Below are 16854 nucleotides of genomic sequence, written 5' to 3' on the forward strand. Positions count from 1 at the left end.
AACCAGAAAAAAACCCAAACTACAGTGGAGAGAAGTAAAGTAGGACATAAAATTTTATTCTGAAATGATCTCTGGCCACAACAATAAAATGTAACAAATATTCACTAGAACAGTCTTAACTCCTGTCATCAGCTGTACAATACATACAGTATCATAAAACTGGCCACTAGGATTAAAACCCACTACAACATCTTTAATGTTAAGTGGCAACAGCAGCATCTCACAGAAAATTATACATACATATATACACAGTCCACATTCAGTCGTTTTTCACGTTTTGAGTACACACAGTTGCAGCATATTACAGTCACGTGTCTAAGTCGTTGCCCAATAAAAACCCAAGCTACTGCTTAGACGTAATCATAGCAGTTGAACTGAGAAATTACAATTTGTAGCAGAGATGTACAAGCCCCTAGAAACAATAATTCACAAATGTTGTTTTATTTAAATGCTACCATAGCATTAAACTGGGCAATATTCTAATCTTTGCTGACTGGAAAAAGACTTCTTTTTGTACTTAGCACAAATATTACTGATGGAAAAAAAATACTAAAAAATGGAGAGCATTAAATAATGCACACCCTTTCCTAAAGATTCTAATATTGCCCGATGCTACTTATGTCTAAAGTGTTTTCAACATTCCCATGAAGTCATTTATAACTCCAAACCACCCACCAAGTTAAAAGTGGCTTAAGTGCCTTGCACCCAAATTGTAAAAATCCCTGGCCACCTTTATAAGAGCCAGGCACATATAAAAGGAATGCACTTTGGTTCATACCAAATGCCCTGGGATTAAATCACACTATAAAACTAAAGAGTTTGAGGTAAATTTTTACAAATACAGTTGATTTCTGTCTAGTGTCATCATAACAAAAAATTATTAAAAAAAAAATCAATTTGATGTTGAAGTACAACCAATGAGGAAGGGCCATCTTTAACCCCTTAATGAGACATACTACAAGAACAGAGCGTCCTCTCCACCCTAGCAGTGTGATTGCCTTATTGTTTCTATTAAGGCCTCGATCATCTACAGGATGTTTTAAGACAGGTATAGCATTTAAAAATAGATTTCATCCCTACGATCCAGTATTCAAAGGGTTAAAGAGGCCAAGATGCATGCCCTACAACACGGCATTTGTAACAAAAGGCACATTGTTAACACCAAGGGCACAAGCCATCCTCTATTGTTAATCTACACATCTTGCATCACTCTGTTGTTCCAATACACTTAAGTGGTAATGAACACTCCAGTGGTGCAAGAAACTGAGCCAAGTGAGACTGCAACCAAAGACAACGCTGTGCTATTACTAAATCTGAAAATAGCTGAGACGTCCCCAGACAATGGTAACATGTGAGACTAAGCACTGTTTCCAAGCCAACTTCCATCAGCCTAATTATCAGAGCCCTTAGAAAAAAATCACATCAAAGCAAGAGGCAACGGCCTTTCCCTCCCTCCCTCGCTCGTTTTTACAGGTATAAATAAGCTACAATAAAAAGCAGCTACATCACTTAAAAACCTTGATGCAGCTGCTCCTTTAGTATAGAGGAAGTTCCACTGTATCTGGGTTAAAAAAATAGCTCTGCACACTATATTTTGGCCTTAAAGTTTCCGGTAGCATTTATGAAGAAGGTGGATCATAAATGCATTATTGGCATTAAGAACTGGTTACATGAAAAAGAAAATTTAGTGGTTTTAGCCCATCAATGACCCATGAACACTATGAATGTTTTCACCTTAAATTGCCACGAAAGGCAGGAACATGTATCAATGTTCCCTTTAAAATATATTAAGGGAGGTGATTCTTCTTCCACCCCTAACATAAGCATCCCTATTTCTTAACTTTTGCAGGAAGAGTTAAGGTAGAAAGGAGTGGTAAAGCCAAGTAGGTGGTGGAGGAAGTAAAGATTCCCAATTACTGTAGAAAAATACACAGTATTGTATTCCCACAGTCATGAGAGTCAGTTAATCTTATATGAAAATTAATATATCTCTTTTCCAGACTTAGAATTTACTGACCATAACTTACTGGATATTCATATTCCAAAAGCCACTTTTCTTAGCTGTATTACTATATTTCATTTTTAACATGATTTCATACATGTTTACATATTGCACTTACACACATTGTATAAAGTTGTGAACATTTAACACTAAATAATTTAATTTGACTAGAGGCAGGAAACGATCTTTCTTTAAAAAAAAATAAGAAAAATGGTTGACTGATGCTCTAATTTTTACAGTTATCAATCAACAAATACCATCCTTTACTCAGAAATTATTTTTGGAGCTTCTTTATGTGTTGACTTTTTGGCAAGAAGTTAAGCGATATGTTTCCTGAGAATTCCGTCATTTTGCATTTATCTCCCTCCCCCAGTCTTACATTAAATTAAAAATAAATCAAACAAACAAACAAACAAACAAATTAAGCTGTAAGTGGTAAAGTAACGAATATGAAGTAGAACTTAACCGGAAACTTTCTTGGCCTCTCAGGGGACCATGCTTTAAGTATTTTTCATAATTTGTACAAGTAACTCAGAAAAATCTGTGCATATAAATGTTGCTTATAGTAAAGTTATTGAGGTTTAATGCAATCCATTCTAGTATGTCTTGTTCTAACATCAATAAACCCTTCTAGATTATGTTCTACTTTGTTTAAAATTCCCTTTTCATGTGTTTTATACATCCAAGGTAGACCACAGCCATTGTACATGATGAAATACTGATCTTAGATTTCAAACTGTTCCTGCTGAAAACATGCTACAATGCGTGAATATTTCTCTCATAGGTCTAGATATTATTCCTCAGTAAAGACCACCTTTCTTCCATGAATGCAGTTAAAAGTAAAAAAGAAAAACCAAGCATTAGCACACACACACGTGAACAAATCTACACATATCTCTAACTGTTCCTTCAAAGTTAATTTCCAGCTACAAATGCCAAAGATTAAATCAAATTCCAACCATTTCACTGTCCTTCGATAATTCTGCTGTATTAGAAGGTATCTAGGATGGTGTCTGCCAACTGAAAAGCTTTCCACTGAGGATCTTTCCATCTACAGTTATGCTGTCTAAGGTGAAGTACTTTTTTACAGAAAGCAATGTAGTAACATAGTGTTTGCCCCTACATGCAGATTTGATCTGAAGTGTAAATGTACCAGGGAGGTCACACTCGCTCAGAAAAACACTGTCAGAAGAAATAAAAGCAATCTGTGAAATCCATGTAGCATAACAGTCTGGAAGCTACAGTATAAAACTGACAGAACGAGCACTTCTGCCTATGTGATTTAAGGAGACCAAGCTGCACATCAGGAGAGAAAAGAAAACGGAGGGGGGGAGAAGAGAAGCCCAGGGTGAATGCTCAATGTTATATACCTGAAATGAAGTCCACAACATTTTGCTTTACCAACTCATCAGTCACTTTCAGATTTAGAGGAACAGACATACTTCCATCTTCATTCTCTCTGACACTGCCCGTTCCTCTCACTCTACCACACGGCATGCAAGGTAAGAGAGTCATTTTAGCCCTGGAAGTTCTTATTTTTTGCATTATATTTAAATGCTCATTTTAATCAAAAACCATTACTTTCGAATAGAGAAAGCATTCCACAGGAGGTGACTGCAGTGATACCACTACTTTCTCTAGGCTACCATACAGAAAATGACAATGTAACATGCTATGGCTCCACTTCAAATTACAAGTTTGCAGGTGCTTAACTGTATTTCTTTGAGTATTCTCCCTGGAGTCCAGTCAGGCATAGGTGTGACTGTTCGCAGAATCAAGACCCATACCCATAAAATCCAAAAGGTCGAGTCTTACAAATTTACCCCAGGTGAAACCTAATATGAACCATGGAAGAGAAAGGTTAATACCTTTGACACCACGCTGCAATGCATGACAGTCATGTTGTAACCAGTGGCCTGCCACTGATGTTTATTACTGTGTCATACTAGTTACAGTAAGGCTAATTGTACTGTAGAAGACAAACATTTTAAAAAATAAGTATAAAAACTTAAAGCATTGTCCCCATGTTTTTATAAAAACAAAATCAACATTTCTTACATTTAAAATGAGTGCTGAAAGATACAAATGAATAAAGTTATTGAGCAAATAAAAATGTATATCTGAGCTACTTTTTCATACAAATAAGGCTCAGCCACATTGTATCTCTCGTATTAACAGCATTGGGTTTTTCAAACTCAGCTAACGAGTTTTGGCAACACTGTTCTTTGCTGAATATTTCCATTGGCATCTGTCATCTGTGCCAAGTTAGTCCTCAGTTTTGAAGCTGAGCTTGAAGTCGGAGGTAACTTGGAAATCGACGTTATAGCACCAGTGCTCTCTGTAATTCTCTTCGATGAGGCCTTTTCCCCAGTTGGAGGCTTTGGCAACCGTCTCCTGAGCCAGGGATGCCGCAAAGCCTGGCTGGGTGTCATACGGATAGCAGGATCCCATTCTAAACACTGTTTTAAGAAGTCAAGGAACAGGGGATCATCACATCCCTTTAATGCATTACCCCATTCTCTGCTCTCTGGTGGGCCACGTAGTTTTCCCCTCCGAGAGCGTCCACCATTAAGTATTACAGAGCCATCAGACAAGGTTGTGATGCTGCAATAGCGGGGATAACCCTTAGAGCTCACGAAGTTTTTGGCTCGCTTGGATGAATCTAAGAGTTTTGGAGAAGGCATGCCCAATAGCTCAATCATACAAGCCAGCTGGTCTCCTTCATCTTCTCCAGGTAAAAGTGGATAACCGGTGAGAAGCTCTGCTAGAATACAGCCCAAGCTCCACATATCTATGGGCATCCCATAACGAGCACCAAGGATGACTTCAGGTGCACGGTAAAAACGTGACTGAATGTAAGTGTAGACACGCTGATGCTCGTAACAACTTGAGCCAAAATCAATCACTTTAATACCACTTCTACCCTGTTGCTTCAACAGAATGTTCTCAGGTTTAAGGTCACAGTGGATGATTCTGTTTTTGTGCAAAGCATCCAAGCACTGTAAAATTGAGTGGGCAAACTTGCGGACCAAAGGCAGGCTAAAGCCCTGAAACTTGTTTTTCTTTATTAATTCATACAGGTTCATGCTCAGCAATTCAAATGTCATGCAGATATGGCTGCGGAATGTGAAGTTTTCCAACATGTGAATAACATTCATGTTGTTATCCTTATCTTGTTTCCGGAGATGCTCCAGGATCTTAATTTCTTCCGCAGCTTGGCGGTGGAAACGTTTTTCATTTCTCACCATTTTTAGTGCCACATGCTGATGCATCTTGTGATCGTAGGCCTTCACCACCTGCCCAAAGCTTCCTTTCCCTATAACTTTCAGGACTTCATACCTGTACGCAATATGATCATGGGGTACTTGTATATAAGACCCTTGGTCATCATCATACCCGCAATTGTTTGAACCACCAATCACACCTTGCCGCTTCTTTGCATTTGGACCCAAAAAGTATATTTCAGGGTAGCTAAAAATCTCATGATGCTCAAAAGCTGTTAATTTTTGCATGTATTGCTTCATTGCCTGCTCTGGTGTCATAACGGAGGCTTTCACCTTCCCTGTTCCATCTGTAGATTTTAAAGAGCTGGAGCTCCCTTGTCGTCTGTGAGCACTCTCTGACTGTCTGTCCTGAACCACTGGCAATCCAGATTTGCCTAGCGTTGTAAGTCCATTCGGCTGTGTCGTCAGAACCGTCCTCTTGTTACTATTATCTTCGAACAGCTGCTGAACCTGGATTTGTCCATGGCTACCAACATGGAGGTGCTCATTCATTGTGTGCTTACTGCCTCCAACCTAAAATCGAAAATAAATACATACCCAGTTAACAAGAAAGGCATGAACTTTATGCTTCACCGTTCATTCTGCAATCCGCCATCCTGCCTAAACCACCTCAAAACTAAGTATTTTCTTAGCAGTCACCTGTCTACAGGTAATCTAAAAAATACAGCACATATACTGTGATACTGCTAGATGCTATTAAATTTTCTAGATCCTTGTTTCTCAAATGCCACTTTCATGACTCTCTAAAATGTTTGCAACAGGGCAATCACAGATGTGCTACCATGATAAGCTAACAATTCCACCAAGGAATCTTCAAGGTAATAGTCCTGTAACATCACGAACTATGCTTGAGGGCCATTAGACTTTACAGAACATAGTAGCAGTTTTATTGATGCTGGAGATCAATATATAATGCCTGCTAGAACTTACATGGCTAAGGCTCTCCTAGTCACCTGTTCTCAGAAATCAAGATTTTAACTTGTTCCTAAATTTGCTGTATATCAAAAGCTCCAGATACAATTTTAAGCAATAAGGAATGTGCTGTGACATGCACAAAGAGGAAAAGAACCTGCACATTTCTGAAGTCCAAGAGATGCCATTTACTGCTTGCAATTGAGACGGTCACTATTCAGGAAAGCATGCAGATCAACGAAGCATAAGCATATCCTTTAGCACGTTCCCAAACCAGTCTTATAGTAACTTTTAACCAAGATAAGATTTGGGGCCTGATGCAGACTTGAGTGGAAAGAAAATCTTTGCCTTGAAGAATATACAAGTAACTTTATTTTAAAGGAATGGAAAAAAGGATTAGTTGATTTTAGAAATTACATTTGTTCTTGACAGTTTTCACAGGGGAATAAACAGCAGCAATCAGCATTTTCAAGCAAAGAAACACCGGAAGTACGGGGTGTGAAAACAACCATTGCTCAAAACCTGTTATTTTTAAGGAGAAACAAGAAATTTACAAGCATATACTTAGAATTCCTCATTTGCTCTAAAGCAGAGGATAATCAGTTTGTCTTCTGCCTGGTCTTATACAAACATGGGAAGAATTCCCCTGCTGTCTCGCCAGCTGATTCACTAGTCTTAATATTTATGCCAAATTAGTAACCAAAAGTTCACCAATACTGTCAGACAGATGATCAAGCCAGGGTTGAGAGCACTTTTAATCTGAACCTTATTTTTTTTAGGCAGCTAAGGATAACACATTCCCTGTTCACGTAAGGTTGCTGAAATGAAATCAGAAAATGACAGTTGTGTGCTGTGATATGAGGCAATGAAATCTGTGCTGCAACCGCAGAAGTGCTTCCTAATGAGAAAACCAGGATATGCAACACAGACTCTAGCATACTTTGTGCTTCTGTTAAGGTATCAGTCTGATATGGCAGAAGCATTTTTTTGTAAATTCAGTAACTTGTTCCCAAGGAGTAGCCAGATGGACACCAGCTTAACCTTTGGATAATATTTTGAAATTTGCAGCTCTGAAACTCACACAACGTAAGAACAAGAGCTCTCAGAGATTGATTCTACTGAGTTCACTACTCTTCTGTTTCCATTTTGACTCACATTGAATAACTGGTCCATTTTATTTCATCATTGCAGTTTGACTGTGTATGTTTATTTGCAGAGCAATTTGGGCTCACACTATCAAATTTGATCAATCTCATAGAAAGCATTACCACACAATTGCAATTCAGAGTAAAGACATTTGTAACATTTAAGCACAGTGAAGATACACAGGATATCAACATTAATTCCCTTCCTAGTTTGATGTCTCAAAAGCACCAGGAATTAAATCATCAAGGGGACTTAATGAGCCTATGATGCCTACAGGGAATTCCTTCAGGTCAAGTTTGAAGTACACTGCAGTAGCAGTTTCCTGAAGGTTGCCCTGATCCTCAATATAAACAGCAGTTATTGAAAAAAAAAAAAAAAGAATTCGGCCCCAAGAGCTGCTAAATGACGCATCTCAGAAGAACCGGATCTAGTTAATGTGTCGGAGGTTCAGCACATGCAGTATTGCAGAACTGCGTAAGTACGAAATGCACAATGAAGCACCAGAGTAACTGTACAGATTACAAGTACTCAAGCTAGGAAATTCCAGGCACAAATGTTTCTTCTGCGGCACTGGTTGAACAACAAAGCAGAACATATCTGGACAAACTGGGAGTAGACAATACTAACGTACAGACAACGAGGAAGAAAGAGCATAGCAGAGAAAACCATCTTTAAGAATTTCTTAACCCAAGTACTCATTGCCACAGTTCACATCTTGAAATAATTTTTTTTTTCACTTGAGTCACCTGTTTTCAGAATTAACTATTGTCTGCCCTTCCTAAGCACTACTTGTTTCAATAGATGTACTGGGGAATTCTTCAAACTTCAGTTACTTGCTTTGTATCAGGGCTTGGAAAAAACCCAAATATTTAACCACTCTCAACAGGGACTAAACAGTTCTTTTTCCTAAAAGCATGTTTGCAAACACATTCTAAAGTGTAAACCATGTAGCTCTGCTTCCTGCACCTTCAGGCAGCCTCATGGTTTCTCCTGCTGCTCACAGGTTGGCTTTTTTTCCCCAAGCAGCAGAAAGAAATCACCAGCATTATCCCAGCTTCACCCCAAATCCGAAGTGACTGGTTTTGCCAGTTTCAGTCAGCTGCTGCTTGGGAATGCAAATGCAGATGCAGACAGTAGCACCGGTTTTCTATGTGGAAGAAAAGACACCAAATTAGCACAGGCTCTATTCCAAAAGCTGTGGGGGAGAAGAGAGCTCACTCTTCTTTCAAAAACCCCAACAGGAGTTTCAGAGCTATCAGACACATCACAACCACAAAGTCAAAATGAAAAATGGACTTTCCTCATCTCAGGGTACTGCCTGCACAAGAATCACCACATCTTCTTCTATTTCCAGCTTGGATGAGGGTTGGATTCTCAGCAGCCCTTTGCTGTGCCTATCTACTTCTGACTACCGGGTGTCTGAGATTGCTGTCAAGTTCAGGCTTGCACTGCTTACAAGCTCCACAGGCTTCACCAGTGACGCTCTAAGTTCCCTGAACCACAACTAATGGGCTTGGGAAGCTACAGAGGACTACAGCCTTCTTAGTCCAGTACCAAACTGTTCACGGTACACAGAAGCTCCATCAGCCTTTCATCCGAAACCATAAGCCTGAGAGGTTTATAACGCGTCTCCCTTTTGCTTCTGCAGATGGGCCCGTAAATTCCAGAACCAACAACCTACACAGCTGACAACCTGCATGCACTTATGCAGCTTACTTCTTATATATTTTACTGCCTGTGCTCAGACCCATCTACACCTTCAAAGATTTACATATTTTTATAGCGCACATCTTCAAAAACTTACTGATGTACACATTTCTCCATAAAACATACTGAAATAACAGGTAAGCTTGAACTCAAAGAACTCATCTTCCTGAATCTTCTGGCAACATCAATTACAAAACAGCAAATGTCACAATGTTTTTTTTCCCTCTCTCAGTAGTTTTTCATAACTCCGAAATCGTTGCTACGATTTTGCTTTAACTTTGGTTTGCTCAGTTTATGCAAGCTGATGGCTTTGCCGAAAACCTAACCTTTGAAGTAGAGACACCAGATAAAACAAAAAAACCCCAAACTTTTTTTTGGGCGGTGGGAGTATTTGGGGTTTTTTTGTTTTGTTTTCACAAATGGGTTTAGGGACAGAAGTAGAACAGTAACTTACTATACTTAGACTACAGACCTGTAACAACACAGAAGTAGCATAAAACTAAGTCCACCCTGCCAACAAGAAAGCAAACTCACTGACAATTCCTCTGTGGTAACGCTCAGCCAATACAATAGTCCGTTCCAAGACCTTCTACAAGACTATGACTATAGGATTGAACATCACTGGAGCATACACCTCTTCTCAAATGTATCTTCCAAAAGCATCAAGACGTTATGTAGTTGTACCATATTCCATCTTTGTAAAAGTCACTTGGTGTGATATTAGCACCCTGTAAAACTATCAAAGACAGACACACACTTCAGCTATATATTATCATTTTATTTTGAGCAAAACCCCAGAAAGAAAGATTCTGATGTCAATCAGAATCTAAAAAGGTTTATAAAATGAATCTTAATAATAAAGCAATCACAATGGCCTGCTGAAATACCGCACAGGAATAAGACGTCTTTATCTGCTATTGCTTTGCACAGATGAGGACAAGGGAGAAATAATGTTCCAAAGTAGTAACTTCATTAAAGAATAAATGTTACACTATATATCCCTTTCTTTACAGTCTTTCTGAACATGCCAGTTTCAGCCCTACCATGTCTAACATGCTAGAGGCATACGGTATCAGGCAGCTTCACTGCCTATTTTGTTGACTACAGCCTGAGCAAATGTACAAAAGGCCTTTTTTTTCTTGATAAATGAATTCAACAGCATTCCTCTGTTCAGAACTAAAAATAGCTGCTAATTAGCAGGATAACAATAATGCAGGATTATCATAATGGTTTTATTATGAGTATGTGTTTTATACACCAAAAAAGACTAAGTCCTTGTCCTAAAGAGCTTGTGGCTCAGTAAGAGCTGTTGAAAAAACACACCATTTAGATTTTTTGCTGCTGTCATATCTGGTCCATATAAGCCTATTTTTTGAAAAGTTAACTTTGACTTTATATAGCAAATATTTTCACAGACAGAACTATGCCTCAAGAGTGATACTGATTCACAAACTTTTTTCCTCCTGTCAGAATTATGCAGGTGCAGTAAGTCTGAATACTTCTGGGACACACTGCATGTATTACACATGTTGAAACTAACAAGGACAGTCAGTGCACACTAAATTGAACCCTTCAGGTAAGCTGAAGTGTACACATACAAGAGATGTGTCCAGCTGTACTGCAGTCCCCATAGCACAGTCACCAACTGTTGGAACCCAAATTTCAGAGCCCCCCCATTAAAAGTTAAGATAGCTTCATATTCCCCCTAGACTCAAGTTTTATGTAGAAGAAGAAACATCAAAAGAAATCCATATATAACAAATTCCAGGTCATGACTGTATAGTTATTTCCACTGAAACGTGACAGCATTTATGTGGCAATTTATTACATGAAAACACCACAATAGGAAGGTATTTTCTTTGGTTTTACCTGCTTTAAAGCAGCTGCCCACAATAAAAATTTGCAGCATGTGACCCACCAGATCGTCATATTAAGAGAGTCCGGGAATCTCTGTTCCATTACAATGTAAATTAGTTTTTAAAAATTTTTAAATTTAAAATTTTTAAGATTAAGACTGAATGACTGATGCAAAACTATATGGATAGACATTCATCCCTGATGGCAAAAGAAAACAGCCTTGCTGTAGGGAAATCTTAGAAAGGGCTTGAAGAGGGAGGGCACTGAATCATGCACTGTCAAAGGGTTGTTGTTACAGTACTAGACAGGAGGAGAAAAAGATTAAGACTGCTTTACTGCAAGAGAAACAGGAAGAGTGCAGAATGCAGGGATACGTGCCAAATAAGAAAGAACAGAGATGGAGGTAGGCAGAAGACAGAGACAAGAGGCTGGGAGAGGGACTCACAGATGGGTGGGGATTTACACGAGCAGAGCAGCAGGCAAGCAAGATAATCTCTACTGCAGCATGTCAAGTGGATGTAAGAACACCACAATGAAACAGGAGAGAGTGAATGGAAAAAGGTTCCAATCATCAAGGCAAGAACTTAAGGCTTCAGAAGAGAAAGCAATGACTTTGGAGAGGAAAATGAAGAGCACAAGAGGTTGGAAATGGGTTCATGTTTTCCACCATGAGCCAAAAAGATAGTCAGGGATGGAAGCAGACACAAGTAAGCCCAGGATGAAGCCACAATTTTTTTAAAACATAAACAAAACCTTTCCCTGGTACAAGACACAACAGCCTGCTTAGCAATAAAGGTTGCTGTGATTGCAGACACTGCAGCCAAAACCTCTGCCCTGTTACATGAAGCCTGTGTAAAACAGCATCTTCCCGGCTTCTACCCATGCTACTATATTCTACCAAACAATGAACTTCACTTGAAAGTAGGAGACCACAGTTTCACTAGAGGCTAGATCACACAACTCACCACTGCAAGAAATATGGCAGGTAGTGGTAGATTTCTTCTCTGTCTGAACTGAAAGAAAAACTTTTTAGCTTAAACAAAAACCTAACTTCAATCTCAGTCTCTCTTCACAACTAGTGTATATACAATGCAGACGCTTACATCCAGCCACCAGCAAGTTCAACCACTTAAGCAAACTATACCTTCTGAAAGTTTGAAACACAAATACTCCTAATTTTTACCTATTACAGAAGTCACACAGATACAGCAGGGATGAAAACGGAATAAGCAAATGAACACAAAGAAGGAAAATGGTTTAAGAAAACTGAAATGTTCCGTTTTAAATAGGTCTGATTGGAGGAAGTAGTGGGATGCAAAACCAATGGTTTCAATCAGTCAGTGTCAGCTGAGGTCAGTAGGCCTGAAGTTTATAGAAAGATCACATAACATATATAGCCCCCCCCCCTTTTTTTTTTTAGGTTAAAAGCCAGCATTCTGATGTCACATCTGATCCTTACCGCAAAAAGTTATGTTAGCCAACCACAAAATAACCACCTACAAAATTCAGGAAGGCAGTCTGAGGTATTTCTGTAATAGTACCCAAGGCTAAATAAATACTATAGAGTAGGCTCTGTATGACAAAGGAAAGGCAGAGTTTGCAACAGTCAGAATCTAGAGGGACACGAAACACAGCAATATAATGCTTGATCATCCTGGTGTGCTTCCCTATTTCATCTCTATGTCTATATATACACACAGACATATATGCTATATATAAACATATGCATACATACACAACAATATGTGTATAAAAATACTCGAAACACAGAAATGTAACACTTGAACACCCCTTGCATGCTTTCCTAAAGACTTCATCTTTATATATGTATGTATATATGCTCAGACACTATATATAATACACACACATACACATATAAATCTATGTATAAAAATACCAAAGTTCTGTACTTCCAAAATTAGTAAGTAGTCCCAGATATACAGCTGGACCTCCATGCTTTCACAATCCTAAATTAAGTCTGGGCTCCACTACATGTGGGCCCCTGTTATTTGTGGGCCCATCTGTACGTGCAGTTTCATGATTGGTGTCCAGGCTGTTTGTACTATGTTCCTTCTTTTCTGTTTTTATAAAAAAATTAAGCTGCTGCCCCAACTCTAAAATCAACCAGCACTTAACTGGTATACAAATGTGGAAAGATTGGCCTTTGATACTAATGAACACTTCAGATATATACCCTAGCTACATAAATATACAATGATGTTGATCTCAAGTATGCAGCTCCACCTTGAATTTGCAGAATATTCATCATTCCTTTTGAGAATATCCTACATATACTGATTTTTTTTAATTTAAGCCAATTCTTTCTATAAATGGATTTGAATAAGATGCTTTTACCCCCGAAGCTACATAGAAAGTCAGTGAAATACTAATATCTAAATGCATAGTTTCACCTTCCACTAGCCCATAATCACATTACCATTTAAAGCTCTGCCATATGTTTACAAAGATAGTATGTGAGTATCCATGAAGAACTCATTAATTCTAAGAAAAGTATGCCATCAATGCCTTTCAGGGTCAGTATGAAATCTTTCATAATTTAAAAGGAAATGTATGCAATAAAAATTTCAGATATTTAGTGTTAACACGACAGCATATAGACCCCTCTCTCTACTCTGTCATGCCTTCAGGACAGAGATACCCTCTCTCATCCATATATAGTGGCATACTTGGGAAGTTTCATTCCTAGTAGATTAACTAGGAGTGGGAGATAATGTGAGATATCACAGAACCGGAAAATAACATCCTTTTCATGCCATCAGTGCTTATTTCTTTAGGTAAACTACTGCAGCAATAAAGTCGGATTCATCCAATCATTGTCCCCGAGTACAATGATAGCTATTTCTAGGGAAGACAGCTATCGGCCTGAGCTAATCAGACATAGAAGGGGAGAGCCGCCTTCATTTTTCACCACAGTTCATGAGACCCTTTAATCACAGTGACTAACCTCATTGCCAAAATAATGTAATCTCAAAAAATGCATTTACCAGAACAGCTCCTCTACGCAAGTGTGGAAGATCGAATTTGTCACTGAAAATAAGACACAAAACCAGACTCAAGGGTGGCTGGGGAGGGGGAGGGAGAAAGCTGCTTCTCAGTGCAGTCACAGGGTCCCAGTCTCACAACAAACAGGCACATTTGATCGGAGTCTGCAGAAATTAGATGTACTTTGCTTAAGCACCAAGTGCCTCGTTAGGCGGGACGGGGCGCCCGCGGCGGCGGGGCCCCTGCCCTCTCCCGCCCCGGGGTGCCCGTGAGGGCTCGGTCCCGCCGCGGGGGGCACCCGGTGAAAGGAGAGCGGCGGCGGCACGGCAAGCCCCGGGGGTCGGACGCCTCTTCCCCCCACCACCCCTGCCCCGGCCCCCCGCCCCGTGCCCGGGCTCACCGTGTGGGAGGCGTTGCTGGCCCTGAGCGGCGGCAATGCGAGGGGCGACGGCGGGCCGGTCCCAGCTCCTGCCCGGGAGACCCCGGCTCCGGTGCCCGGGGAAGACTGCAGCGAGCGGCCGCTGTCCCCTGCCCTGCCTGCGGAGAGCAGAAGGGTGAGCGCGGAGGGCAGCGGCGGCGGCCCCTCAGGCAGCGCGGCCGTCGGGGCGGCCGCGGCCCGCGGCCCCGGTGCTTCGCCGGCACCGCCGCCCGTCTTGCTTCAGGCAGAAGCCATTAAAAGCTAATCACCGCCGCGGCGCACACACGCACCGATCCGGCTAATAGCGCGGGCGGCCCATGCTCGCCCGGCTAAACCCTTCATCCGAGATTAACCCGCCACCGGCAGGCGCCTAACCGGGAGAACAAGCCGGCTCTGCCCCGCACACGCCTCGGGGCTGGACGGCCGCCCGGCCCCCCCCCCACCGAGCCGTCTGGCCCGGCGAAATCCCGGCGCCGCCGGGGACCCGCCAGGAGTTCACAAGTCTGCAGCGGGAAGAGGAGACGAGCCCCGCTGCCCCCTGTCAAACGCGGCCGCTCCGGCAAACGCAGCGATTCCCTATTTCTCCCGGGTCGTTTTTCTAAGTCATTTCTCTTCCACCCCCCCACCCCACCCCCCGAGGCGAACTCGCCACCCCGCACAACAACAGCACGCCGGAGCCGAACACGCAGCCCCCCGCCGGCCCCCCGGGCTCGGTTGCCGGGGGGAGGGTGGATCATTGTTCCGACACGCACGGCCCCGCTGCGGCGGCAGCTGCAGGGGCAGCCGCGGGGCGCCCGAGCCTCTCCCCCCCCCCCGCTCCCCTCCCCTCCCCGCGCCGCACGGCCCAGCCCGGCCCGGCCCAGCGCGGCAGGGTCGGCGCGGGGATCCCGCAGCCCGGCGCGGTGGCGATCGCGGCCGCCCTCTCCTTACCGGCTGGGTAGGCAGCACCAGCGGCGGCGCTAGCTGAGGGTTTTCTGGTTAACATGGCCGCTGGAGAGGAGGGAGAGGAAAAGGCATGTCAGGGTGGCTCTCCTCCGCTGCTCCTCGGCCTCTCCGGTCGGCGGCTGCCTCTCTTCTCCGATCAGCTACACCCAGACCCAGACACGTCCTCCGCTGCATCCCCCTGGCCTCGGGCCGGCCGGACAGACCCTCCAACGGCCCGCCGTCGCCTCCCGCCGCCGCAGCAGCCGCAGCAGCCGCAGCAGCAGCAGCAGCCGCGCCGCCGCCGCAGCCCCCGGCCCAAGCTCATCACCTCCCCCGCCCCCGCCCCGGTCGCCCCGGTCCCCTCACACGGAGGAGGGGGCAACAGAAGGCGGCCGGACAGGGCCCTCCTCCTCCCGCGGCGGAACAGGGACAAACAGCGCACTGGCGGGGCAGTCCCCGCCCCGTCGGCCGCCTCCCCTCCCTCCGTCCCTCCCTGCCGCCCCGCTCCGCTCCCCTCCCCTACCGCTCCGCTCCGCGGCGGCGGCGGCGGCGCGGCCCGCCGCTCCCGCCGAGCACCCGCGCGTTCCCGCAGCGCGGGGTGGGGCGCGCGCCCCGGCCCCCCCCCCAGCCCCCCGCCTGCCCAACGGCCGCCTCCCGCGCGCCGCCCGCCCAACGGCCGCCTAGCGCCGGGCCCTGGGCGCGGGGGGGGGGGAGAGGGGGGCGCGCGTGCCTGCCCGGCCGTTGGTCACCCCCCCGGGGTCACAGCCATCTTGGCCGCCGGCAGGCAGCCTGCGCCTCTCCCCGTCCCGTCCCCCCCGTCCCGTCCCCCCCTCGCCTGTGCGGGGCAGGGGCAGGGGCAGGTTGCCCCGACAGCGCCGGTGTGTGCGGCGGGGAGGGGGGCGATGCCGGTGGGGAAATCGGTGTGTGTGGGAGTCGGGGCGGGGGGGGGTAGGGGGGGAGAGAAGTCGGGGCTCAGGCAGCGAGGGTCACTTGTATCAAACTGGGAGGACAAAGATGGCACCGTGGGAGCAAGGATAAATAACTGGATGAAAACTTTAAAAATGGCAGTGAGGGAAAAGAGCTTTTGGGATTTGCCCTGGAGTCACAAGTGCCTCAGGCTAGAATGAGGGAAATGAGAGTGCGAGGGGTGTTATTTGCCCTGTTTTCCAAACTGTACGACGTGCTTTGTGGAGTACAATGCTTTGAATTCCTGGTTTGTCAGTTTGAACGTCATTAGAGCCAAAAATAGATATCTGAACATTTGCTCAGCTTGGGACAGCGTTGAAATGAACTCTCCTACCTACGCTCAAACCGTTTTGAAGTCTGTACAGACCACGCATATTTTCCTTTTTGAAACAGCTGGTAGATATGTAGACAGACCGCCCTTCATCCTTGTCCACAGAAAAAGAAAAATAAATCTCCCCTTTTCCTATGCCTAGAAAAAAAAATAAAAATGATCCATCCCTGCTGCCAGAGAGAAAGACTTTGCCTCTTCCAGTGCCACAGATACATGCATAAACAAAGACATTTCCTGTACTGGTACAGAGAAATAAACAATTTCCCTAACCCCTCCTGTCATGCAGAGAAAACAATCATACCTT

General features: G+C 43.7%; 1 protein-coding gene across 2 annotated transcripts; it reads right to left on the reverse strand.

Moving 5' to 3' along the window:
- Positions 1-44: 44 nt before the first annotated feature.
- DYRK2 (dual specificity tyrosine phosphorylation regulated kinase 2) lies at positions 45-15405 on the reverse strand. 2 transcript variants are annotated; one of them, XM_050914278.1, is made up of 3 exons: positions 15260-15405; positions 14312-14448; positions 45-5799 (listed from the first exon to the last, which is right to left on the reverse strand). In XM_050914278.1, exons 1-3 carry the CDS (start codon positions 15312-15314, stop codon positions 4198-4200), a joined length of 1794 nt encoding a protein of 597 aa, XP_050770235.1. In that variant the 5' UTR covers positions 15315-15405; the 3' UTR covers positions 45-4197. The 2 variants fall into 2 exon arrangements, with proteins under 2 accessions (XP_050770235.1, XP_050770244.1); XM_050914287.1 differs by lacking the exon at positions 14312-14448 and having other exon boundaries at positions 15260-15319.
- Between the last annotated feature and the right edge of the window lie 1449 nt (positions 15406-16854).

The sequence above is a fragment of the Gymnogyps californianus genome, chromosome 1 (assembly GCF_018139145.2).
Source record: "Gymnogyps californianus isolate 813 chromosome 1, ASM1813914v2, whole genome shotgun sequence".
Lineage (NCBI taxonomy): Eukaryota > Metazoa > Chordata > Aves > Accipitriformes > Cathartidae > Gymnogyps > Gymnogyps californianus.

What these genes read in the sequence shown, in the direction of transcription:
- DYRK2 (XM_050914278.1), bottom strand. Translation starts at nt 15,314, where the DNA reads ATGTTAACCAGAAAACCCTCAGCTAGCGCCGCCGCTGGTGCTGCCTAC. An exon ending in TGGTGCTGCCTACCCAGCCG is followed by an intron (nt 14,449 to 15,259) that starts GTAAGGAGAGGG and finishes TGCTCTCCGCAG; the next exon opens with GCAGGGCAGGGGACAGCGGC. An exon ending in CCAGCAACGCCTCCCACACG is followed by an intron (nt 5,800 to 14,311) that starts GTGAGCCCGGGC and finishes TTTCGATTTTAG; the next exon opens with GTTGGAGGCAGTAAGCACAC.